We start from the raw sequence: 27,635 nt of genomic DNA, 5'->3' as shown, positions 1-27,635 counted from the left end.
GAGAAATTGAACCGAAGTAGGGTCAATACACACTTTGACCCCCAAAAAATTGCTACAAAACGTATTTTAACTGATCCTGGTAGGGTAGAAGGTCCTTAAAAACATATTAAAAGTTTACCACAATCGGACCGCCGGAAAGTTTGTTTTTTTAAGATGGCTGCAAAGATGGCTGCCAAGACCTAATAATGATCATAACTATGTACCTATCCAATCAAATTTATTGAATTTGATGTATATACCTAGATTTCAAGGGGCAAAGAAGACATAATGATCATCATAAATTGTTTAAGTTTAATTAAGTACACACAAATTCAACATGGCATCGAAAATGGCCGCCAAGATGGCCGCCAAAACCTATTTATGGTCATAACTATATAACTATCAACTTAAATTTGATCAATTTGGTGTCTATACACAAGTTATAGGAGGCAAACACATAAATATCATCAGACAAAGTGTAAGTTAATTATGTTACACAGAAATCTAACATGGCGTCCTAAATGCCAGCCAAGATGACCGCAAAGATGGTCGCCAAAACCTATAAAATGATAATAACTATGTTACTATCCACTCAAATTTGACGATTGTGGTGTCTATACATAGGTAACAGGGGGAAAAGAACACATTAAGATCATCAGACATTGTTTAAGTTTATTATATTACACACAAATCCAACACAGCGTCCAAAATGGCCACCAAGATGGCCGACAAAACATATTTATGATTATAAAATATAACTATGTAACTATCCACTCAAATTTGATGAATATGGTGAATATACACAGGTTTTAGAGAGCAAACAACACATTTATATCACATTTATATCATCAGACAAAATAAAAGCTAATTATACTACACAGAAATTCAACAAGGCGTCCAAAATGGCCATCAACACAATACGAAGGACCACAAGTCCATAACTTGTTACTCAAACGTTATGGTTGTTATGTAAAATGCCATAGTTTAGGAGACAAGAAACACTTTAATCGAATTGAGGTTATCACTAAGGAGTTGAATGATCATAAAATCCAATTTACGATATTTGGAAGAGAGAATGAACCAGCACATGACTTCATGATAGGATCAGATTTTACTAACTTCTGTAGACTTGATTTTTTACCGTTTCTGAAAATCATTGAAGATTAATTATAGCCTGAATAAGCACGAGTTTTTTCAAAAGGTTAATATTATACACTTTGCGTTCCTTTGACTATTTATTTACATAAAAGCGGAAGTAGATGGTCTTATTGTCCCTTTCGGAGTAATGCAGGATCAAGATGAGCAAATCAGTATCCTCGCCCATCAACGTTGTGGTGCTACGACGGAATCGTTATCGTAGCCATCGAACCCCACTGTCGCTTGTCCGTAATGTATTTCACTAAATCTACATAAGACGCGGTTATTGCTTTATATGAGTCGCCCTTCTCCATGGTTAACGATGCAGCAAAGTGACACCATCATGCATCTGTTTCATGAATACAGTTCATCACAGCCTCACATGATGTGTCTACAGCATACTCTTAAATTGCCTGAGCGATCTGAGGCTTATCTGCTGTACAAAGTATGTTCTTGGCTTCAAAGAAGGCAGCAGGATGGGAACTCAGTTCATAAGACAATACGACTCCATTTTTTGACACCACCAGAAAACTCTGGAACAGAAGAGCAGGATCAAACGCACTGTCAGAAGCGATCTTAACAGTCAAGCTTTTCCAAAGAGATTTGGCTCTGTACTTTCTCGTGAATTTATAAGCAAAGAGCGACTTTCCTATGATATCTCTTATGATCGTTTCCCAACCGCCTCCATTGCATGAACATTCACATGTTACCCAGCCACTATCCCATTGACCATGTTTCTGAGAGTAGGGTCAGCTGTGTATGGTGATCAGGTTGTAATATGTGCCTGCATTTTCTCCAGATCAAAAGAATTCCCTTTGATGCACACTTCAGTTGAGTTTTTGTGTTGTGGACTTGTAGTATCGGTCAGGTCTGTGAAATCCTGCATTGCGCTGTTGTGCTCGGATGTTGCAGATAGGGTCCAAGGGGTTTGCAGTTCCTCAGTCATTCCACTGCCGCGAGTTATACCACATGTGCTCTATAAAAACATAATCAATGTTTGCTCAATAACAAGATCAAGTCATAGCCTAGCCCAGCACTGATGGCTCCTACAAACAACGTGAAAACCAATACCGAATTTTCGACAAACGTCCGGGTGCGTTTCCTCTAGGTTGCTTATTTGCTGCAGATATATGTAGTAATACGCAGATTGCATGTAATGTAGCCAGCAACAGCAAAGATGGATAGCAAATTGGGCACTGCCTAACGCATCAACCAACAACCAGTACTATATGCTTTAATCAACACCCTTGAATTGTTAATCATAAGCTAATAATTCAGCCTTACTATGTTTGTCTTTGAGGTCTGGGCAATTTCATGTTTCTACTCCTCTGTAGCCCTCTCGAGTTTGATCAAAATCGCATAACATATCATCTTCTAGCGTCGTTTTGCCCCTCAAAAGTACAAATCCTTGGCATGATCCAGCAGCCACTGAATGTCTGGATCTTCCTTGTTCATTTCGGCTGAAAGCTGGCTGTGTATACACTTTTCAACATAAAGATGGTCCCGTGAAGCCCTCTGGACAGCTTTTCGTGTCACATTGTGAACAATTGCATTTCTCAATAGACAGCCTCAAGTATGTTTTTGAGAGCGGTTTCTTCCATGAGTGATCCTTTGCACACCCCCCCCCCCTCCCGCAAGTTCATACGTTTATGAAACATCCCAAATTCTGAACAACATTTTCAACCACTTTGTGGCGCATCAATGATGATTTCGGCAGCTTTCCAATACAAGGTTTGGTCAAACGTTACAATGGTGTGAAGGTTGTGGCAAGGTTGCAAACTACGACTTATGTTGACAGAATGCACGCTTTGTCCCCATTGTACATATTAATCATAGGCAAGAATTTGACTGACAACAGCCCAGGGTACTGGCTTTGCTGATGAAAGATACGCATCATTCCCTGCCAATTCAGTGTTGCCTAATGCTGAAAAATATCGATCGTCTTTTCAAAATCCAGAAATTGCGGCAGGTCCAAACTATGGCGTCTCACATTACAAGCATTACGTCAAAAGTAATGGACTTGCGGTCCTTCGTATTGTGTCATTGGACGCCATGTGCGATTTCTGTGTAACATAATAAACTTAAACTATGTCTGACAATCGAAATGTGTTCTTTACCCCTCGAAACCTTGGTATAGACAACAAAATCATTGAGTGAATAGATACATAGTTATGATCATTAATAGCTTTTGGTTGCCATCTTAGCGGCCTTTTTGGGCGCTATGTTGGATGTGTGTGTAATATAGTCAACTTAAACAATGTCAGATAATCTTAATGTGTTATTTGCCCCTTGAGACCTATGTATATCCACCAAAATAATCAAATCTGTGTGGATATTTACAATGTTATGATCATTAATAGGTTTGAGCGGCCATCTTGGCGGTCGTTTTAGACGCCATGTTGGATTTGTGTGTACTATTGTTAACTTAAACAATGTCTGATGATCTTAATGTGTTCTTTGCCCATTGAAACGTAGGTATAGACACCAAATCCATTTAAGTTGAGTGGATAAATACATAGTTATGATCATTCATAGGATTCAGGGGGATATCTTGGCGGCCATTTAGGACTCAATTTTGGATTTCGTTGTAATATAATAAACTTATACAATTTTGATGATCTAAATGTGTTCTTTGCTCCTTGCAACCCATATATAGCCATCAAAATAATCAAATTTGAGTGGATATTTACATAGTTATGATCATTTATAGGTTTTGGTGGCCATCTTGGCGGCAATTTTCGACGCCATGTTGGATTTGTGAGTACTATTGTACACTTAAACAATGTCTGATGATCTTTATGTGTTCTTTGCCCCTTGAAACTTAGGAATATACACCAAATTCATCAAATTTTATTGTATAGTTACATAGTTGTTATCATTAATATGTATTGGCGGCCATCTTGGCGGCCATCTTGAAAAAAAATCCGGAGGTCCGATTGTGGTAAACGTTTGATATGTTTTAAAGAAGCTTCTACCCTACCAGGTTCAGTTAAAATACCTTTTGTAGCAATTGTTTTGTGTTTGAAGTTTTTTTTTCATATATTGACCCTACTTTTTTGGAGGCTCGCTAGTTTTTAGGAACTTTTCTTGCAATCTCATTAATATTTATAGATATACAAATGTACTAATTTGTATATTTAACTGCAGATCATACTAGGTAATAATCATAATCTTCATTTTAACACCAAACCTTTTTTTCTAGAACCAACTTTGAATAAATATTTGAGAATTATACTAGCTAAACTAGCTATTTAGTCAAAGCCTGACGGTTGCCATAGAAACAGCTCAATAATAACTTATAGCTGCCCAACGGAGATTGTTATCACACATTTTGTTTCTTTATATTGAGTATACAATCAAGTAAGATAGGTGTTGTTTTGTCCCCCTGAGTGGTACACCCCAACCAATCTGGCTGATAGAATATAAGGGAATTATAATACAACAATATATATTAGAACACCATATATTCATATAAGTAAATAAATTATAATCAGGGATTTCCCCAGGCGATTTCAGCTCCGCGGGCTAAAATGCGTGCAAATGAAATTTTCACAAGCGCTTGCAAGCTCTAATCCGAATGCTGTCTGCATTTGGCCAACGTTCAATCAAAACATGCACGCTCTTTTCAGGGGTGTGTGCATAAGGGGTTCATGGGGATCTATTATTGTGTTTGTCCCCTAATAATGGTCGATAATGATCGATTATTACGGGTACATGTGGAGTAAGAGCAATTAAAGATATGCTCAAATTGTTTGTTTGTTTAATTCTAATTGTTAACGACTATTTCAGAAAATAAAAAAGTATAAAGAACTTGCTTAAAAAATAACCCGTAACAGATGTGTTGCGGTTGTGCGTAAAAACAAACAGATTGTAGGGCAAACGTCACCCGGACAATCGGCATCCAGTGTTTTTTGCAATCCCGGACAATCGGCACCCGGTAAATTTGTCGACACGGACAATCGGCACCCGATTAAATTGTAAACCCGTACAAACGGCACCCGATTTAAGGCTATGAAACATTTCATGTTTTTTTCTTTTACCAATATGCATTTTACACTGTGTTGGACTTTATCGTACTGATAAACTAGACGAGCATCCTGAATGACAATCTTTAAATGACCAGATGTAAGATTTGTATTTTCAACATGGAACTTAATGACTACGTTATCGACACATACTTAAATAAGTTAATCTATGAATACATACGCATTGCCCTGTACGTTATGAATTAATCGCCATGTACTCAATACATAAATAAATATCTTTAAATAACATTTGATGAATAATAAAATGAAGAGACTTCGAGTATTAACAAGGTTCATGTATTCAATGTACCACATATCCAGAGGACTCCATTCGCTCTGGATGCCGTACTATCTAGATCAAACAAACACGCTTCGTCAATCTATTTACAGAAAGCTCGAGTAGTTGGTCACATTGAGTATTAATTGTTCAGTCACTTACCGCCAACCCAAATGCCACAGTCGCCACCACGATCTTAACACTTCCTTCCATGGAAACCTCATTGAGTATTCGATTCTTGAATAAGTCTTTGGTCAAAGCATGAATGATTTATACATTATTTACAAGTTCTATTATATTATAATAGTATTCACATCATTTCCAAAAATGTGCATTTTTAATATTGCAACAATAATTGATTTTAATAATTTCATGAATAATAAATCTCATTGCATTATTATTTAATTTATAAGTGCCAATTTATACTCTGATAATATCAATAAAGAAGCATATATTAAAAATTATTAACTCTATTTACAAATCGAGGGTTTCATGACACAACGTTTTTAAATATTTAAAGTCAATCAACCAAGTTAAATTATATATATATTAGATTATTTTGAAATTTCTTTACATTTCAATGTAATTTTAGTGATCCAATTAGCAATTAATAGTAGGGCCCAGCGACGGTTCCCATTTACGATGCACCCTGCTGCTCTTCATACCGCCCTGCCTATGTCAATGATATCAGTGAACAAAATATCATGATGCAACGACGGTTGTCAATAAGCATGCGCCACGCTGCGTTCTGTACGGCTATGCATTTGTTCTTCTGATTGTTATCAGTAAAAAAATAGCGATAACACGCGCCCGCTAAAGATGTGCCTAAATCTACGTATAATTGACATAGAAAAGTTGAAATCACTGTACTTTAAACTTCTCTAAATGTAAAATGCGTATGTAGGTTCTCGATAAGAGACGCATCTAAAATTTCTGGTCCAAAATTTATCGAGGTATAGACGAGGATATAAAAACTGACGCTTTGTAGAAAGACTTTTATTTTAAGAAAACAGGAGCCATCGTGTTGCTTTTTACGTTATTAAGATGGGCATGGAAAAGTTTTACATATACGCTCAATTGTACGAATCCGAGCGCCGTTTCCACTGGGCTTGTGTACAGATAACATTACTAACTGGAAAATTGGAGGATTTTAACAAACGCTACGGACGAGCAGGGCAAAATGAGGACAAGTGTTTTCGAAACAAAATGCGATTGCAAATTTGGGTGGCGGAAGGACTGCTGCAGAATTACTGTCAGTACGCGTGCTTGAAGAAAAACAAGGTTATCGATCTGAGGTTTTTACTTTACGGCGATAATCCCGACGAGGGCGAGACTTTGTACGCCGGCATTGAGGCATACGAGTCTGCCGCGGACGTCGAAGATGGGAGCGCTGAAGAATTCTAGTATGTGGTCCGATAAATATTATGACATTGTTTAAAGTCATCAATGCAACTCGGAAATAGGACTTACGACATAGTGTGGCGTCATATTATGTGTTTATATTTCATTATAATAATGAATATTCATTTCTTTGTTCTAATTTGTTTTCTGTGTTAATTTGATTTTATGCTGTTTCTTTTTCCATTTCTTTACTTTGCGTGTGTGTATGTATGCAATATTTTCTATGTATATATTAAATAGTCTAGCTTAATATCCGCAAACAAATATGGAATCTGTTCAATAAATATTTTAATTAATGCAAAAAGTGTTAAATAGCATTTCATCTCTCATTAATCTCTTTAACTTAGTAAAATAGTAAAAGATACACCAACTACATTGTACCTTTATTTGAATAACAACTTGTTTAAAATGCAAACATACGCCCGATATTATTCAACTTACTAATGGAACATGCAACTTATCCGATCGCAGCGAGAATACAGTCATAAGAATGTGTCCTAATTGAAATTTCACTGTTATACACTATACAATTTCACCTGCTTGCAGAAGACCAGATCGTCAGATACTACGGTGAAAACTAAATAAGAATACGTCTATCTGTTGGATGAACTTTAATGGTCTCTATCAACAATGATCACAATGAAGTGCGTCAAGGACATCATTTCTGAGTAATGGAGAGATCACAATACGGTCCTTATACTAGATAACACCATCTGTAACAGAGAGGTCATCTCTAAACTAAAAGAAATCCCTCAGTGCATCAGGCATTTGTGTGCGTGATTCAGGCATACCGTTCTCTATCAGGTCAGCTAGAACAATCATATCGTCGTCGCTGGCTGTCATTATACGAACCCTCTCCCAAGTAACTGACTGTATACTGAGTTCGCCCAATGTAGATATCGCTGTTGATACATTTTCCTCTTCACCAGTATATGCATGAGTGTCGTTCGTTCTGAGGACAGACAAAAGGGATGGTCTAGATGATGTGCGCGACAAATCGGCATTGACAGTGGCTACGTCATCAGGTAGGATCAGTTGTACAGGTTCGTTGACAGGATGGCGTGATAGACAATCCGTTGCACGATGCTTCACTCCTGGGATGTGAATAATACGGAATCTGTATCGCAGTGTCTTTTCCTTCAGATTTCGTAGGCGTGTATTAGAGATTTCCTCAAGGGCCCTGTAACTATATATCTTAATTAGAGGTTTATGGTCCACTGCTATGATAAGGTCTGGACAACCAAGTACAAAATACCTCGCTTTCTCTAGTGCATCTGCCACTGCTAGTGCCTCACCTTCTATGGGGGCATATCTTGACTCGGCCGCGTGGGCGAATCTGCTTCCCACAAGAGTGATCTTCCAGTCCATGAGACAGCAGAACGGCTTGATATCTGTGCATGAGCAGTGCTTCTGTAGTAGCCAAAAGCCAATACCCGTTTGCGACCAGTCTGTAGCTAACCAGGTAGTTTTGGCGGGGTCAAATATCGTGACGCCTTTCTCTATCTTGTCCGCAATCACCCGTTTGGATTCCTCAAAGAGCTCGTTTAACTCTTCAGTCCACTCAAAGTGGGTATCTGGTTTGAGTAAGTCTCTAAACGGTCGCATACGGTCAGCCATGCTAAAGGCATACGAAACTTGGTTCACTAAGCCGAACCATGACAGCCTATCGGTTAAATTCTTTGGGCAAGGAAACTGAAGGATTGCCATCATGTACCGTTGACTAGGGCGGACATCATTTGAAGAAATTTCAAAGCCGGCAAATTCCACTGTATCAGCACCAAAAACATACTTCTCTGGATTAAGTATGATGCCGTTTCTCCCGCAAACATCAAGCCAATGGACTGTTTGGTGGAAACTCTATTCTAAGGAATCTGCCCTCAGCAATACGTCGTCAACACATTTGGTCTTATTGGGGATTTCAGCAACAATCTCATCATAACGCCTTGTGAAACCATCACTTGAAGCAATATAGCCTTGTGGTGCAGCCTTGTAGCGGTATCTGCCCCAGGGAGTTATTAATGTGGTCAAATGGCGGTCTTCTTCACATATTGGTACACTATGGTACTCATTCCAAGCATCCAAAACGGTCTTCTTTTTGCCAGCTGGAACAGAGCCGGCCAGTAAAAATGGGGAAGGCGTATGGTGGGTCTCATGGGTTGCATGGATATTGAGCGCTTGAAAATCCACAGTACGCCTCGGTTTTCCAGTCTTCTTCGCACAGACGACCATCCTATGGCACCATGTAACAGGGTTTCCTATAAGAACTTTCTCAATAACACCTAATTGCACATCCTGGTCAAGTCCTTCCTTCACAGCATCCCTCCAGTGCAGTGGTACTGGCACTGGGGTATGATGAGCAACAGGTTTAGCATCTGGATCGATCATTAGTTTCATAGGCGGACAGTCCATAAGCGGTAGAGTTTGGTGTTCTGATGTATTAAATGTGCTTGATCGATAGTATTCGAGCAGATAGTCCTGCAACATCTCACGAGATCCCTCGGATATTGGGAATGGTATTGTACGGGGCGGTGGAGTAGGAAGTTGTCGAGATGGACAACCACATGGAGCCGCACTTTGGTCATGAACATCGGCTGTGCAATGTTGGAATGCAGACTGTACCTGTGGAAAACAATTTGGCATGATTTCAAGGTCAATACACGCCTCCCTACTTAGGAATAACTTGTCAGACGAATCTGTTACATACGTCATTTGCCGGGTTGTAACAGGAAGTCCAGTGGAATCGGTGCTGGAGATGCGAAGCAAGATGGCACCCAGGATCTTGATACCTTCATTATTGGCAGTGTGCCTTCGCATAGTAACTGGTAGTAGATCTGATTCTCGTAAACCGAGGCGATGGATAACTTTAAGGCCTGCTAAACAGCTCTGACAACCAGTTTCAGCCATGGCAGGGACGGAGGCTGGGCTGGAGCGTGCATACATGTCGTCAAGATCAAGTTCAGTATATTCTTCCAACACAGTGTGAACATTCACATTTATAAATGGCTGTGGCTTGGGACTTCGGCGGACCCAAGTGTCTGATAGAATTCATACACATGATGCTCGAGAGGTACACTATAATGACGCTTGCTAACTGTGCAAACTTCACTATCGAGGCTTGTGTCTAAACAGTATGAATTGTCAAATAATGTACACAAGGTGTCGAACAGTGCATTCTCATGATCAGTTCCCCTGGATTGACGGGCTCGTGGTGGGCGATGGGACCTGTCCTTGCTGCGACACATGGATTCTGTATGGTGATCACGCTTGCAGTGTTCGCAATTGTGACCAAATGCTGGGCATTGAGTACGGCGAATATGTGCTTTACTTTGCTTCCCGTGTCCTCGTTTACCACAATATGAGCAAACCTCTAAGTCAGACTGTCCCGATACTTTCTGTGTTTTCTTGTAGGTGCTGGCAACATTGACCGACTCTCGATCTAACAGGCAAGAGGCAGAGCGTTTGCCTGCTTCCTTAGCCTCCACAAACTGACACATGTCCTCCAGGCTCATGACCTGGTTTTTATCACCGAGGTGATCCATTTGGATTTCAGGATCTGCGAGTCCTCTGCTTAACACAACGCGCATAATGGCTTCTGTATAACTAATGTCAATATCACACCCAGGGCATTTGATTAAATACGCACAGTCTCGTCCCGATCTTTGCGCATATTATGTAGCGTAACGCGTGCCACCATCGTGTTTTCCTCGCGGACGGCCAGTTTACGAATACGAATTGCAGCAAGTACCTGAGCCTTCGTTTTATCGGTGAGGCTTCCACTGGCTCTTGTGATGTCCTTACGTAGAGGTTTGTCACAACACTCAAGCAGTTGTATAGCCTTGTCTCTACCGGTAACCTTTGTAGCATCGACATAGTCTTTCCAAAACTTTGAAAATATTACCAATCCTCACATGTATTTGCGGCGGAGATGGTTGGTCGTCGTACGCGTTCAATTTTTGCAACAGCTACATGGACAGCTTGTGGTGCAGCAGGATGTGCTGCGCTGTGTGCTGTTATGAGTGCTACAACGATCAGTGGATCGACATCCGGAGTCTTGTATTCACAACCTGGGAATGGACACTGTACCTCTGGCATGGTTTTAGTATCTTGATCATAAATAAGAATACGTCTATTTGTTGGATGAACTTTAATGGTCTCTATCAACAATGATCAAGATCTGAAAGGATAGGAAAAAGCAATAGTAGTATAAAACCCTCTTAAAACAATTTGTGCATTGTAACCTTTTCTTTTGCTTTGCTCTAATCGACAATTCACAACTTCCGCCATAAACAGTTTGTTATCAAGTTTATATTTTGAGCATTTTTCAAAAAAATACACGCACATTAATGTCGATTGTAACAGGTATTGTGTTTCTCACAATGTATGACGTTGATGAACTCGATTTTATAGACATACGTGAGACATAATTGTTTTACACGAAAAACGGTGGATATGGTTGTTACTGGTTGAGTCGTGGGTTCTGTTTGATTCGTGGGTATAGAAATCGCGTGAAATCTCGCGATAGAACGTTCGCACATTATGCAGTTCGTTAGGGAAAAATGTTTTGACACGGTCACAATTTTTTCCGATCAAAAATGCGTCAAAAACAAGTAAATAGTGTAATTCATCATAACTTGATAGGTCCTTATGAAGTATTTCCTCATTTATGTATAGTTCATATAGTGTTTCAAAGTAACACAAAATTGTTTATTTATGAGTATTTACCATGCTACGGGTATGACTAGATACCGAAAACAGTTCTGTTTTCGCGAAAACAGTAAATTTACCGAAAACAGTTAGATTTCCCACCTTATCGTCGTGATATTGGCGTTAAACATCGATTTAATGAATGTTAACTCCAGTACGCATTTAGATAAAACTATACATGAATTATTTCTTTTTTACAAAAAGCATTTTATTTCTGCTTAAAAACGGAAGAATTATATATAACGAGGACATGATACCGAAAACAGTAAATTTACCGAAAAGAGTGAAATTCCCACCTGAACATCATGATAGTGGCGTTAAACTATGATTTTACTGAATGTTTACTCCAGTACGCATTTAAGTGATGCTATATGAAATATACCGAAATTACTCTAGTTTTCTGTTAATTATTTTAATTATGCCTGCAATAGACGTGTAAAAGGTCAGGTATCAGGCATAAAAACGCACCAGCATGCGCCATTTGATGCTTAAATTTGAAAATAAACACCAACGGGAGGGGGATACCCCCTCCCATACCCAACCCCTCCTCCGCCCCAATGTCAATTTGCTTCCGACGACCCTTTTCATAGATTGCATATTTTGTTTATTTTAAAGTCTCGTATAAGGTGGCAAATCCAATTATTATGCATAAAAACTGGTCTATTTTTTAACGCATTTCAGTTACTCTTGCATAAAAAATGATAATACCACAGCTTAGGTGCAACGTTGTCAAGAGTTATGGAAGATATATATCCATTTCACAATTTGAAGAAATGTTTACATTTTTGCAATTTCCGTACATTTTCGCGATCTCCGCTTTTCCTCGGCTTCTTTCGTGAAGTACGCATATATTGATGACGTAGGGCAAACAACACAATTTCCTCGTAAACAAAGAAAGCCAACATGAGTTCGGTAAGATATTTTTGTGTTACAATATTTTGTTTTACATGGAATTGCATCACGCATACTTGCTTTAGTTTATGTTTCATTTTCTTGACTTAACTTTTGCCTTGATTGTAATTACGACTTTGCAGACAAACTAATTTTAAAGAAACTTATTGCAACTGTCAAGTCCACGTCGGTGTCCATATATTTTCGGACATTGAATTAAAAAAACCCTGTTCTTATGTCTAGAAAAATGCTTCTTCATAGGCATCGTCTAATTTAGCGGTTGTATAAATCGTTTATATACCCGTAAAGTAGAGCAAGTTGGTAATTAATAAATATGGTTTCATGAATTTGGTGCATTTAAATATCTGTTTTGAAGAAGTATGTACATGTACAACTAGAAAAGCTGTCAGACGAAGCATGCATTCTACAAATACAAGTGCCACAAAGTTTGGTCACCTGATTCAAATGTTATTAAAATGTGTTATCTTTCTATATTCACTTTAGACGTCATCATCAAGCTCAAACAGCATTTTTGACAGTCCTGTGCGTCTAGGAAAAAGGAGAGCCTCCCAAAGAAGAGCATCCCCAAGCACAAGTGCCACAGAGAGCCCAATTCGACCAGGTATATATAGGAAGCTGCTTAAAAAAACTTGGCGGTGGTCCCTTTTTGTCAATTTTATGGACAATAACAGGGATTTCAACTGAAGCAGAAACCTGCGTTTTGATGCAAGTAAACTGCAGTTTTTTTTCCGTTTTTAATCCTGCAAAAAAATAGCTTTACATCATTTTACTTCCAAAATGACAAGAAATGATCTTTGTTGCTACAAATAATGCTTTTTTGAATTTTTTTAACCATGAATATGACAAATAAGCTATAACAAAATATTAAACATTCAGAAAAGAACACATTTAAAATTACTTTAGTGTTTTGACCCTAAGAATTTTCATTTGGACCCCTTATATTTGGCAATGGCAGGTAATTTCGACTTCTGGTTTTCACCATATACGGAAATTCGTGAACAAAATATTTTGTACACATGCCTTTTGACTTTTTCAAACTTTATTCAAAAGCAGTGAATTATAATTGCTACATGCATCATTTGTAAAAAAAATAATTAATATACAACTTAGTTTTTTTTGTAGGTGAAAACTTAAATTCAAAGAAAATTTAAGGTATTTTTAAATACATAGGACATACATAGTCGTATGTCAAATGGTACGAAAAAGAAAACACCACAAAATCAAGAAATATGTTCATCCATTTTTTTTTTTAATATAACAAAATGTTTCAGCTCGTGGCAGAGGAAGGGGCAGAGGAAAGGGCAAAGGTCCGGCTTCCCGAAAAGGCAAAAAATCTGTTCGGGAAGCTGATCCAAATAGGGATGAAGTTGCCCTTTCTGTCATTCAAACAAGGAAAGACAGATTTCGAGTAAGTATTAACTAGCACATAATATGTGCAGTTGATCTTCAAGTTTTGTGATAAGCATAACCTAAAAAACTGTGAATTATAGTGTCTATGAACTTTTTAGACTGAAAAATATCACTGAGAAGAAGTGCAATGCAAAGGAAACATACTATACCTCTTATAGATTTTTACCTATCGCCTTTTGCAAATTTGTATACTTTTAGTTTGCCTGAAGCATAACTTGAAAAATTACATTAACTTTTCACATCATAAGGTAAACGAATTTATTAAAGAGAAGTTTCGTGCAAGAAAAACATAATATAACTACATTGTATTCTTTGAGTAAGTGCCATTTTAAAGTTTTAATACTGGCACTTGGATTTTGTCTGGAGCGTATCAGGAAAGTGTCTATTTCTGCTACCAATGGCAGTCAGCAAGGCATCCGTGTTCAATGAACGCATTTCTAGTTTTAAAAATGATATTCCAATTTTAATTACTATTTATAACATTATTGTTTATTTTCTAACAGTTTCTTTTCTTTTCTTTAGGAAGACATGAAGACCATGCCAAGAGAACAGCTTGAGGAAATAATATTGGGGGTCCTAGATGAGAACCCTGGTCTTATATTGGACTTTCATAAGCCAGTAGCCAGGGGTGAAGGTGGATACCATCCACCTGAGGGTGCTGAGTCACCAGACTGGTGTGTGTGTGGAAAATGCAGGGAAATGCCAACCCAGGCAGAGCGAATATGCTGCGAAAGGGAGCCAAGACACTGCTTTTCTCTACTGCCTGTAAGTGACAAATGTTATCTAAAGGTTTTAATGATAAAAGAACATGACCTCTATGTCAACTTGCCAGATACAGATCGATCATGATAGTATGAAAGTATTTGAAGTTTGAAAGCAATCGCCTTGATACTTTAGAATTAACAAAATATTCAAAGTTACTAAGTTGAAAAAGGGCAATAATTCCGTCCAAATGCCAACCAGAGTTATGAAACTTGTCATGTACAGTCCGCTTATGATAGTTAGCGAGTGTTGCAAGTCTGAAAGCAATAGCTATGATACTTTATGAGTAAAGTGGACCAAAAAACAAAACTTAACAAAATGTTTAATTTTCTTTGTATAAAAAGGGCACATAATTCTGTCAAAATGCCAGCCAGTGTTGAATGCAAAAGCTTTGATTCTATATGATAAAAGTGGACCTAAACACAAAACTTAACCGGACGCCAACGCTCAGGTGATGACAATAGCTCATAATTTTTTTTCTCAAAAAATAATGAGCTAAAAATGGCTACAAATTACAAATAACACTTGCATTGTGTGTATGTTTACAAATCATGAGACAATAATGATTTTGAAATTAATTGTCAAGTTGTTAATTTAGGACTTCACAGTTCTTGTGCTGGACCCTGCAGTACTGAGACTGGCGAGACTGCAGCGAAGGGACATTCTTCTGCTGGATGATGCTGATGAAGAGGACCCGCACAAGGCCAACAGACATGCTGCCTACAGACAATATATACTGTGGGCACATGGAAGGCTTGGAGTAGGCAACAGAAGAGTTATTCCATCATGCTGTGTTTGGGCGATCAGAGACAAGTACCCTAACCCCTTCCAAATTTATGTGGGTTTTGTTCCTGCCCGTCTTGTTTGAAAAGGTGTGACATTAACCCTACAGCTTTGAAAGGCATCAGCTTGAATTATGGTCATGCAGGGCTTGTTTTCCTTCTGTAACAAGGGCCTTATAAAGGCCCCTTCCCTAAGGAAACTTCTTTAAAAAATCATGCGTTTTACCTCAAATAATATGCTTACTTTGGGAAATGTGTTCCCCTTTTTCATTTTTGTTGAAAAAAATTTCCCCAAAATTGAAGGCCATGCCCTTTCCCAAATCAAGAAAAAAAGCCCTGTCATGTATTGCAAAACAACAAATCATCAACTTTTTATTTATGAAACATTATCATTTTGAATAAAACAATATAATAAAGTATTAATAATAGTGATTTTTGGTAAATTATAAAATTAATACAAATTTTCTGTGTTGTAAATGTGTCTCCCAATATTATAATGTTAACCCTTTACATCCTGGGAAATTTGTCGTCTGCTAAAATGTGGTCTGCTGAATTTCTAAAATTAGCATTTTCATTGATTTTTTTAAAGAATACTATCAGCATAGCAAACAGTTTGGATCCTGATGAGACGCCACGTTCTGTGTCATATCATCTGTATCTAAACTGTTTGCAAAGGCCTTCAAAATTCGGTTCCCGCACTGAGTCAAAGTATTTTTATTTTATGTTTATTTAAGTTGCCTTACTGTCTCTGGTAAGATTGTAAACTTGCAAACTATGTAATAAATTGGTCCATTAAGCTTTCACGTCGGTCAGTCTCTTTTGTTGTAAACCAAATTTCTTATTGCAACTTAATTATTGAATTTGGTGTAGTTGTTTTATACCGCTGGAACAAGACACTGATATTGGCATTGATACCTCATAAGTTAAGGTCACAGGTTCATTTAAATAACTTTCTGTGACAGCCTTGTCCAAGTGTGGTCATTAGTTCTGTTGTCCCACTTCATAATTTGTATAGGTGTTGCATTCATCAATAAGACCCATATTGATTTTGGCGTTAATACCTTCAAGGTCAAGAACAATTGTATTGTTAATGTGTATAACGGTGTTTATCGACATGATATATGACACCCTTGTATGAGTGATATTGCAAAGTTCTGTTTGACTTTCCGTCTTCACATTTTGTATAATTTTTGTTTATGACAAGACAAAAGTATCCATTTGTATTGATACACCAAAGGTGAAAGTCATATTTTAATTTCAATATATATATGTATTGTGTCTGAGTGTGTGTCTTAGTGATAAATCTCAACTTTGGTATGGAAGTTGCATGTAACTAGTTCTGTTCAGAGGTCAAAGTCATATTTTAGCCTTTCAATTTTATAACACATAACATATAACAGCTGTATGGACATTTTAGGGGGAAGACATGTTTCACAAACATTCCTTGTTTATTTCGTATATCCATTTTACTTGTTTGTAATTTAATTAGTTACACTATTTTCTGTGTGAATAAGTCCACGTATGTTGTATTGTTAGCAGTTTGTTCAAACTGTGTTAACTTTTATGTAATTGATAAACATTTCTGCATAGAACAATTTATATATGCGTCGCATTCTGAGAAAACTGGGCATAATGCATGTGCGTAAGGTATCGTCCCATATTAGCCTGTGCAGTCGGCATAGGCTAATCTGGAAAAACACTCCGCTTTTATGGTATTTTTCGTTTAAAGGAAGTCCTTTATTACCAAAAATCTTGTTTAGGGTTAAAGTGTCTTCCACGATTAGCCTGTGCGGACTGCACAGGCTAATCTGGGACAACACTTTACACACAGGCATTTTGTCCAGTTTTCTCAAAACGCAACACATATGATGCATGTATATGATATTTGTTATAGAGTATTTTATGCATTAAATGAAAAAACAGCATATAAATAAGTTTGTTTATTTTTATTGGCAGTAAGAATATCAACATGTTAACCACTACATAAGTATATATGCACAGTCATTACAAATAACATGCAATTTCAGTAACTTAAGACAGAAAATTCAAGTATCAAACTGCTTTGCAATTGCTTCTGACTTATTAAAGTAATTTTTTTATTTAGTTTTGTTTGGAACGCTGCATACTAAGATTCAATGCTAAGAGCATGTTTGACAAAATTACAACAAAGGTAACATGTATGTTATTTTTTTATAATGTCTACAAGGATATAAATATTACCTCGAGCTGAGTAGCCTTTGCCCCTAAAATTTGTGATGCGCTCAAATGTTTTTAGAAAAAATATTTTGTAATCTTTACAAAAAGTTTGGCTCATGTGTTCAAAATGTTAATTGATATCCATGGTCTATGTAACTATGTTTGAACTTCGTTTTTTTTACTTATATTTTGAATGAAATTATGTAAAAAAAAATAAACACATTTCTACAGAAACCAAAAGACAATGGTTGCAAAATATACATTGCAATTAATTCTGTATTCAGTCAGCAAGCAACAACAATAAAGGCTAACATAAATGATAAAATAGGAGTTGTTTTTAGAACAAAATAATTACTGTATATCATGTCAATTACAAGCAGAAATATTTAATAACATATTAAATCATTACACCAATGAATATCATTCACAACTCACCCGAGCTATTGCTAATCTGGGGGTCTGTCTAAAGACAGTACTACAAGGTTAACTTACGATTGAATTTTGAAATATTAAAATATAAGTTATTTTGATCTGTTTGTTTCAAATATAAAGGATATTTGACAGCTAATTTGAAAATGTGCAACAAAAGTAATTATAAATGTGACGGTTACATATTTATGGCACTTTAAAAATTGCATCGCATGGTGCCAATGTTGTAGGATGTTTGATATGACTGGCCCTGGCTTCTTCCAATACCATATGCCTTTCGCAATGAACCTTATTCACAAAATAATTTATCCTCTGGTCTTGAAACCCCTTAACTCAAACACAAAAATGCACTGAAGGTACATCATCATTTGACACCATTTCATCAAATCAATCTTACTAATAGGGACTCCTTACAGCAACAATTAATTAAGGTTGCCACCAACTTTAAAACAGCCGTCTACTCCCAGCGTCTTTCACTTTTCCCAGTGTTAGATAAAAAAAGTAGCGACCATTAATTGTAGGGTTACCTAGCCTTGACAAATGTGTTCCCTTGTGTGGATAACATAATGTGAACCAAAGAACTTTAAAGTTGCCTAGACAGGGACCTTGGCTTAAACGTTCACAATGAAAAGTCCAAGTTAAAAAATGGCCATAACCATGTAAAAATCATTGATGGATACCTGCCTAATCAAGTTCCCCTGAACAAGCAATCCAAGTAAGTCTAAATATTTTTTATGATTTCAGATAAATAGATTTTTAACAACAAGAATGAAATTTCAAACTTGAGAATATTATATATTTCAACAAGAGCTGTGTTTGTGAAACACAATGCCCCCACCCATATATTCTACATTGATCTTTGACCTTGCAGGATGACCTTGACCTTTCACCACTCGAAATATGCAGCTATATGAGATAGACACGCATGCCAAATATCAAGTTGCTATCATCAATATTGCAAAAGTTATGGCAAAGTTTAACAAGGGCTGTTTGTAAAACATGCATGCCCCCATATGGGCTCTCCGTTGTAGTGAGAGCCATTGTGTGAATATGTTTTTTGTCACCGTGACCTTGACCTTTGACCTAGTGACCTGAAAATCAATAGGGGTCATCTGCGAGTCCTGATCAATCTACCTATCAAGTTTCATGATCCTGGGCCTAAGCGTTCTTGTGTTATCATCCGGAAACCATTTTACTATTTCGGGTCACTGTGACCTTGACTTTTGACCTAGTGACCTGAAAATCAATAGGGGTCATATGCCAGCAATGATCAATGTTCCTATGAACTTTCATGATCCTAGGCCTAAGCATTCTTGAGTTATCATCCGGAAACCATTTGGTGGACAGACCAAATAACGGACAAACATGTGCAAAACAATACATCTCTTCTTATTTGAAGGGGGGGGGGGCATAACAAGTCTGATTTCTGAATAGGTACATGGACTCACTTTTTTTGCTGTACAGATGCATATAGCTTTGAAGGTTGTAATAAATTTACAACATGTAGCTAGCAATGACTTTTTTCCTTTTATATCTGTAATCCTTCTTTAATGCATGATTGATTTTTATCTTACCCATTTGAGATACAACGATGATCCACTGAAATAATCTGTGACACAGATATTGGTTGGATCTGTGCATCCTGTCACTGAACAGGACATCACTTTAATACGGGCTAGAGACAAGATTGCCGAGACATATGCAAAACAGACAGCGGAACCTATCAAGTGCACACTGTCTGCCTCAGTCTTTAGCCTTTGAATGCCAGGACAAGGGTCATCATCTGCAGACTCTTCTTCTGCATCAGCATCATCATCACAACCATCTTTTCCAAATGCCTCTTCTTCAAATGCTGCTTCCTCATAGTTTTGGTTAACATCATCTGGTCTGAAAAAAAATCGGCATTAAACCTAAAAATTCATTTATCATTTTATCGAATCTGGAACTTAAGTTCTGCAGGAAAAGCCTATAAGATAACTAACATATTATACATGTTTGTATACATTTGTTAAATATGTAATGTTTAAGGTTTTACTCAATATTGAATTAGGCAAATGCATTCCCTTTATTATACATTTGTTTTCAAAATCTCACAATCAATCTCATTTATTATTTTGAAAGTTTGTCTATATCATTTTAAACATTGATTGAGAAAAGTGTCTGCCAACCAGGAAGCATTGCTTTCACTTCAAACAACTCTGTAAATTCATAATGCAGCTTAAAAAATAATTAATGAAAGGAATATATATTAAACAGGTAATTAGAGGATTAAACTGTACAATTTATGTTATTTTGACTCCTAAATAGCTTTATGATTTGAATATGTGTACTCTGCAAATATATTTAACTATTCAACAGAGAAGCGTAATTAAACATGTAATCATTAAGCAATAAACAGTTTTTAATTTTATGTATCACTTAGTTTTAATTAAGTGTGCCTTTAAAAGGCTGTTTAAATATAACATATTGTATCATTCCCTACAATATATGATATTCAGCAAAAACTAAACTGTTAGAACTTACAAGACAGCTTCAAAGCTGAAACTAGGTTCATAGTCCGAGTCGTTTTCATCTTCATCCTCATCCTCAATATTTGTGACATCGATGGACAGGCTGTTAATAAGAGACACACACTCCAATTTTGTTTTCTGTCACTGTTCGTATATCCAAATCAAAATGCATGTTTGTTTAATTAATTTCGAGTTGATGAATCCAACATAATGAACTGAATTATAGTTCTGATAACCATGTGTTTACATTTCATTGAGAAAGCTGGTATATGTAGAATTATTTATACTCATGATACAGTACCAGTTACTGGTAACAAGCCTTCTTGAAAAAAAACAGAGGCGAATGAGGTATGCAACACATTTTGAAGAACAACTTTTATCTATGATAATTGTTCACAAAAACACTTTTTTAACAATGATTTACTGTATAACATTTTGCTTACTTAAAAGGGTCTGTGAATGAGGCAAACTTTGGGTTGGATGTTATTCCATGGCCCTTTTTCCGCACTGAAGGAACCGTGGTACAAGTTCCTATCACCTCTGTACCACCGGCATGACTGATGTCAGTTCCAGGTGCTGTCATTGTGGTCTCATAATCTGAGGAGCTTTTGCCTTCTGTGGCAGTTATGGTTGTTACACTGAAATAATTATTTTTAAAAAATACATTTAATGTCCAGTTATTTTCCTATATTATAAGTGTAAACTTTAAAAGGTATACTTTTCAGCTTCAAATAACTTTTGATGATGTTATTATCTTGATAATTAAAAAAATCCAAATTGATTGTGTGTTTTTTTTTTCGGCTTATATTGGGGCAGAAAAGGGGCCAAAAAGAAGAAAATTTTCCCACATAGAAGTAAACAATTCCCAATATGGAGTTGTTTTTGAGCATTTTTTTTATTGAATAATGGCTGATACAATTGCAAAATAACAAACATTTGAATTGTAGATGGAAATTAGATGAAAATTTATAACATATCAAAAAAGCTCATGATTTCCCAAGTCAGGAAACATTTTCCCAATTCAATAGGCCCGGGCTCCATTCCCAAAATAAAGAAAAATCAATGAAATATTAATTTTTAAAAATCTAAATAACTCTTTCAGTGCGGGAACCGAATTCTGAAGGCCTTTGCAAACAGTTTGGACAAAATGTTTGCAAACAAAATGTGGCGTCTCATCTGGATCCAAACTGTTTGCTATTCTGATAGTATTCTTTGAAAAACAAATCGAAGAAAATGCTTATTTTAGAAATTCAGCAGACAACATTTTAGCAGACGACAAATTTCCCAGTATGCAAAGGGTTAAAATTCATAAGCAATCTCAGTAAGTTTTATCTTGCCTCTCTGCTTCACTGGAAATGGAAGATATTCCAGATACTGGAGGTTCAAAACAGATGGTCTTGTTTTGAATGGAGTGCTTGTTGTAGCTTTCTGTTCTACTTTCTTCCCACAGCTGGAAATACTGAAAACAAACATTATGACAAACATGAAAATTCTTGCAACACATGTTGTATTGAATAAATGAAAATTGCACACAGTATGCAACAAAATGGTTTGGAAGATTATCATCGTTATTCTTTGTTCGCTGTATATATTCAAACTATCTAATAATATGTAATATATACGTACAAATACATGGAAATAACATTTCTTCACCTAAAACAAGAATAATAGAAAAGTAAACAACACTAGTCACTATTTTTATTCGTACTCGTACTCGTAGGCTACTCACTGATCTAAAAGAAAACGGGCGGTTTCCTCGTTCGATCGAAATTTGTGCTGCCTTTGAAAGTCTCTCCACCTTACAACTTCACTTCCAATAGTAATACGGCCAAGATTATACGATGTTTTCGCATCCTTTCTGCGTTTCGATTTTTCTTCAATCGATAGTGTACGCTTTCTCTTTGCAATTGACGCCATTTTTGTTTTGAATGTCTGGCCTCTTCATCTTTGACTTGCTCACGTGATACACAATGTCTTGTGCCGACCAATCAAAATTTGTTGCCGGAAAATCGGCCGGAATCGCTCGGCATGATTTAGTAAACAGCGATGTAAATAAACTGATTGTTTGTAAACACGATTGACTTGGAGGACACTGTATTTTGAGCTCAAAACAAGTTGTATTGCTCATATTTTTATGGTAATGTCCAATAGCATATATATATTGTTTTTTAATAACCTTTATAAATAAAATAAGGAAAAGATATTTAAAAATCGGTAAATAATTACGGATCGTCACCTTTATAGTGGCTTTAAAGTTACTTTCTGTACAAGAATAAATTATGCGAAATTATTTCTAATAAAATGCAAATATATATATAAAAGTAAGAACACACGTACCAGAACGTCAATCAAACACTGCCGACTTTGCAAACTTATATATTAATATATCAATTATGACACCCATTTGCTATGCTGTTTTCGGTAACTGTTTTCGGTATCTGTTTTCGGTACTAGTATTTATAAGTTTCATAGTTTGTTGAATTATTAGACTTCTTTACAAATTAATAAAATAGAATTGGCTATGTATCATCGTTATCTATTTGTTACTAACATATTGAATACATGCTGTTTTCGAATATTTGTTCACTGTTCTCGGGCGCACATTTTACTGTTTTCGAATAGGAAAAAACTGAATGTGGATTATTATAATTAAAATAAATTTTATTATAAAGTTTTAACATATATGTTGAAATATCTTTAAACTACTATTACTTTTTATTGCAGGCATATGAAAAAGCGATGTTTTTGTCTTAATATTCAAGTTTTTCATATAAGAAAACACTGTTTTCGGTGTATTTTACTGTTATCGCGAAAACAGTACTGTTTTCGTTATCTAGTCATACGCCATGCTACATCGTCTGTTGACATTTTTTCACAAGAAACTAACCTGTCCTGCAAGGTCAGTTTAAAGGCTAATTATAGTATGCAAATCTTGAAATTCTGGCAGCCAATCAGAACCCACGAATCAAACGGAAGCTTATTTTCATGATGGTAGTTTAACACCATCAACACAGTCGATTATTTTGATGTTTAAAGACGATAAACATTAGGGAAAAAGCAACAAATCTTAAAGAAGGAAGGTTAATAATTATTTTCATTATGATTCATGGTCATATAGTTAAAAAATATTTGTGATGGAACAACTTTATGAAAATTACCCACGACTCAACCAGACTATAGCATACGAGGAATAACTCTGAGCTGTACGTACGTACTCATAAAAGCTCAGAGCATTCAAGAATACCTACCCGTGTCTCTTGCCTTGTTTTACGAGTTGTCTTCCCTGGAAAACAACAACAACAAATCCTTTTCTGAATTCTAGTCATCTATGATGAGACTATCTATCTATCTATACTGCTAGTCGCCACAAGTAGAAATTCAAGCAGTGGACACTGTCGAGTCCGTTTCCTGGGAAGAACCAGTACGCTGTGTCTATGGAGAAGATAATGAGAACACTCCCCGAGTAGGGAGCGAACCCACGAACTCCTGCCCTGATCGCTAGACGGACACAACATCTACTACACCACCGCGATATGTTATTATTCATTCAATATCTTGCTGTTTTGTTTAGTTTTTTTTGGTAAATTGCTGCATGCTATCGTTAGGAAATGTTAAATTCATCATTCACGTTTGGCAGTTGATTCTGTTTAAACAATATTTGATGAATTTCTCGCATTTTAAACTTGCAGTATTTCGGCCTCTATTTTATATTCGGATACATGTTCCTTTGGGTATCCGGACAATCGCTCCGACATATATGTGCTGTTTTAAATTCATATCCATGTTTTCAATACAAGTAAACCTGTAACTTTTTGTCTTTCATTCATGTATTTAAAATAATATTAAATGGAATTCAACTATACTTGTTTTGATATACATTCTTCATAAGTAATTAAAGAATCAAGCCAACCTTTTGTTTTCAATAAACAATAATGTTTATATCTGTGAAATAAAAATAAAATGTTTCATATACCTTCAATGATGCCCGGTACAATACATGAAAAAAATGTTTACAGTCGTACATGACCACTTTTTGATAAGACTTGCGCCTGCCCTGGCTATTGGCATACAGATAAAGCATATTGTCAGCCATCTTGGATAGTAACGGTAACACAAACAATAGTCTGAATCTGTTGGATTTTTACACCAGGCAGATGGTTCATAGCCAGCTATACAATATAAAGTACACTTCTATAAGAAGGTGTTTGTACTTTGATCCCATTACCGTCTGGAATTATATGGAAGTACATCCTTAGAGAACATACAAAAAGGTCCGAACCATAACAAACAGTGTTTTAATGGACACCATCTTGCATTCGCAAATATTTTCTGATTTTGTTAATTTTAGGACATTTAGCCTCAACCCATGCATGTTGTGTCGTGTATCAAATCACATTCATATAAATATTAATTTAATAATCGGATATAAAGACAATATGGCGATACAATCAGTGGATGTCGTTTGGTGTTTTTGTCGACTGTACATGACCTACTTTTAATTTTTAGGCTAAGTTTTCAGCAGAACAATAGCTGTCAAAACACAATTGTATTCAGATGTAAAAAAATCATCTACTTAACTAAGTATTTATAGCTCTTCATAAAATATAATAATTATACTTTATTTATGTTTTAAATGTTTTTGAGTTTCGACCCAAGACGTTTGGCACCAACCCTCCTGTCTGGGAAGAAATAACCATTGAACCCGAGCTGGTAAAACTATTGTTATGCCCCCGAAGGTGGTCATATAGTGATCGCACTGTCCGTCTGAAATTCCGTCACACTTTGCGTTTAGGTTTCGAAAAATATGGAAACATTCTTTGCATTTAGGTTTCGAAAAATGTGGGAAAATGGGGCATAATCCTATGGTGACAAGCCTTGTTTTCATACAGTATTATTTATTATAAACAGTTCATGTCGATAAGACTACATGTATTCAGAGTTAAGACTTCCTGTAAAATAAAATTCCATAAAAGCGTAAAGTGTCATCGTCGATATGCCTGTGTGGACTGCCAAGGCTAATCTGGGAAGACATTTAATGCACATGTATTAAACCCGGTTTTGCCCCCGGCATCTACTGATCCCAGGAGGATATACTGGGGATTGAACCTACCTTCTGTCTGTATATTGCCGTCCAGTGCATTCCAATATCTTGTGAGAAGATGTAACGATAATATTAATGGAAATTGTATTATAACTAATAAACAGTTATTACTGCTACAATTTTTTGTTTTTATAAATTATATATAACTATTTCGTTTTTTGCTAATAAATCATTTTGGTTTTCAAGTTCTACCATTCTTAAATCTTATGATTCAATGATTGTTTATCAATATTTAGTTAAAGCACCATGATGCTGATGTTCAAATATTGCATAACTAACTAAAGTTAGTATTTGTTTATTGTGTAGAATTTGTGTATAGATTTTAGAGAATTGCTTATAAAAATTATTTTAGTTCTGAGGCAAAATATTCATTTTCCCTTTGTATTCATTTATGTTGTATTTTTAATATATTTATTAAGACATTTTTAAATAATTATTGCTTACACTGTATCATCGGTTTGATATGTGCAGGAGATGGATGTCCAGGCTGTCCAGCAGCTGTATTTGCATTTAGGCTTCAACAACATTCTAACGAATGAATCGGTGTTTTAAATCAGAACTACTGTACATAAAAAAGATTACATAAAACACATGTTTTCATTTAATTCAGTTGTTTCCTATGTCAGACTAATATAATATATATTTGCAATAATAACATGATATTCCTCAGGGAGAAGTTCAGAACTTGCAATGATTGTAAAAAAATATATTTGTTAATAAAGGAGTACACACTTCTTTTATTATCCTGTGAATAGGACTTTTTTTTTATTTTCATATTAACGGCCACCGGAAAAACTTTGCGAAACCGAAATTTCGCAAACTTAAGTACCCTTTTTCTTGAAGGTTTGCTTATTTGTGATAAAGTATAAGATAAAAGTCTAACTTGTGATTAATAATTGGTTATTTTTGCTTGAAAAATGCGTTTTCTTCACTATGAACTTTATTTGCAAAGTTGTGGTTCCCATGGGATTTTTCTCCAGCTTTTTTTATGGGAGAAAAAATCCCATGGGATTTTCAAAAACATAAAACACGTTCGTTTGTGCTTAGTTATCGATTTTAAGCATTGTTAAAGCATTTGTGCTTATTTTCGTTCAATTTTCTTTGATGGAAAAAAATCCCATTTTTTTATGGGAAAAATCGATTTTTTTTTCTGATTTTTAGAGATTTATTCATGTAACCTTCAGAAACACTACCTTTTAACAAATGATGAGCAATTATCGCGATTTCAACGCGTTAAATCGTGTTTAAAAAAGAAATTAAAAAATCCCATGGGATTTTTTCCCATGGGATTTTTTTCCCATGGGATTTTTTTTTCCAATGGGATTTTTTTTAAGGTATAAGTTTCTAAAAGCTATATAATAATAATAATAATAATAATAATAATAATAATAATAATAATAATAATCGTGCTCAATATGATGAATTTGTACTTTTAAGCGACTAACATTTTTATTCGAGCCGATCGTCGAGTCCGAATGGTGAGTATAAGAGCAATTTACCAGTACAAATAAATCTCACTTGTGTAGAGAACGCTACCGTACTATAAAATAATCTTGATAATAAGTCATATCATTTCTCGACAGAAAATGAAAACAGTATCCATATTGATGTCAGCAATGTCCCCTGCTATGATAAATATTGACAAAATGAAAAACCTTGACAATAATTCCGTGTCGAATACGCATTAAATTATAGCAATCAAATTCATATAAGCATTGATAAGATAATATGCGAAAATGGGTCTTATGTCATATACGGTCAGCGTAGCTCCATTCCATAATGTCCGGTATTAAGTCACGTCAAGTTTCGTGGTCGAATTATAGCATAATAATCATTTTCACATTACGCGAATCATATGAGTTTCCCTACATATATTGTGTTAAAATTTATGTTACACTAATGTGCGATGATGAAAGGGGGATTTCGGTAATTCTACATTCGCCCGCCTAGTACCGAAATCCCCATATTTACGCCTTAAAGGGTCAATAGGTCATCGGTATGAATGGTTTT

At 35.9% G+C, this 27,635-nt stretch overlaps 4 protein-coding genes across 4 annotated transcripts in view; 1 reads left to right on the top strand and 3 right to left on the bottom strand.

Annotated features, from left to right (window-relative positions):
- Positions 1-27,635, bottom strand: part of LOC127831777 (uncharacterized) — a 216,552-nt gene that overhangs the window by 128,132 nt on the left and 60,785 nt on the right. The window lies entirely within an intron of this gene.
- LOC127877383 (uncharacterized) lies at positions 7,558-8,436 on the bottom strand. Its single transcript, XM_052423212.1, has one exon. The coding sequence runs from the start codon at positions 8,434-8,436 to the stop codon at positions 7,558-7,560; it is 879 nt and encodes a 292-aa protein (XP_052279172.1).
- On the top strand, positions 12,308-16,190 carry LOC127831865 (uncharacterized). The gene is made up of 5 exons (XM_052356942.1): positions 12,308-12,435; positions 12,919-13,036; positions 13,707-13,843; positions 14,368-14,610; positions 15,206-16,190. The coding sequence occupies exons 1-5, from the start codon at positions 12,427-12,429 to the stop codon at positions 15,473-15,475; spliced, it is 777 nt and encodes a 258-aa protein (XP_052212902.1). The 5' UTR covers positions 12,308-12,426; the 3' UTR covers positions 15,476-16,190.
- LOC127831893 (uncharacterized) lies at positions 17,321-22,716 on the bottom strand. Its single transcript, XM_052356975.1, has 5 exons — positions 22,254-22,716; positions 21,862-21,983; positions 20,968-21,162; positions 20,538-20,627; positions 17,321-19,901 (listed from the first exon to the last, which is right to left on the bottom strand). The coding sequence occupies exons 3-5, from the start codon at positions 21,105-21,107 to the stop codon at positions 19,580-19,582; spliced, it is 552 nt and encodes a 183-aa protein (XP_052212935.1). The 5' UTR covers positions 21,108-21,162; positions 21,862-21,983; positions 22,254-22,716; the 3' UTR covers positions 17,321-19,579.

The sequence above is a fragment of the Dreissena polymorpha genome, chromosome 1, assembly GCF_020536995.1.
Source record: "Dreissena polymorpha isolate Duluth1 chromosome 1, UMN_Dpol_1.0, whole genome shotgun sequence".
NCBI classification, from domain to species: domain Eukaryota; kingdom Metazoa; phylum Mollusca; class Bivalvia; order Myida; family Dreissenidae; genus Dreissena; species Dreissena polymorpha.
The sequence above is the reverse complement of the archived record's forward strand: the minus strand, read 5'-3'. Positions and strand labels throughout refer to the sequence as shown.

Coding starts and splice junctions, on each gene's coding strand:
- LOC127831865 (XM_052356942.1), top strand. Junction 13,037..13,706: donor AGAGAGCCCAATTCGACCAG/GTATATATAGGA, acceptor AAAATGTTTCAG/CTCGTGGCAGAGGAAGGGGC. Junction 14,611..15,205: donor ACTGCTTTTCTCTACTGCCT/GTAAGTGACAAA, acceptor TTGTTAATTTAG/GACTTCACAGTTCTTGTGCT.
- LOC127877383 (XM_052423212.1), bottom strand. CDS start 8,436: ATGGCTGACCGTATGCGACCGTTTAGAGACTTACTCAAACCAGATACC.
- LOC127831893 (XM_052356975.1), bottom strand. CDS start 21,107: ATGACAGCACCTGGAACTGACATCAGTCATGCCGGTGGTACAGAGGTG. Junction 20,628..20,967: donor TCATTCACAGACCCTTTTAA/GTAAGCAAAATG, acceptor TCTTATTAACAG/CCTGTCCATCGATGTCACAA. Junction 19,902..20,537: donor TTCAGCTTTGAAGCTGTCTT/GTAAGTTCTAAC, acceptor ATTTTTTTTCAG/ACCAGATGATGTTAACCAAA.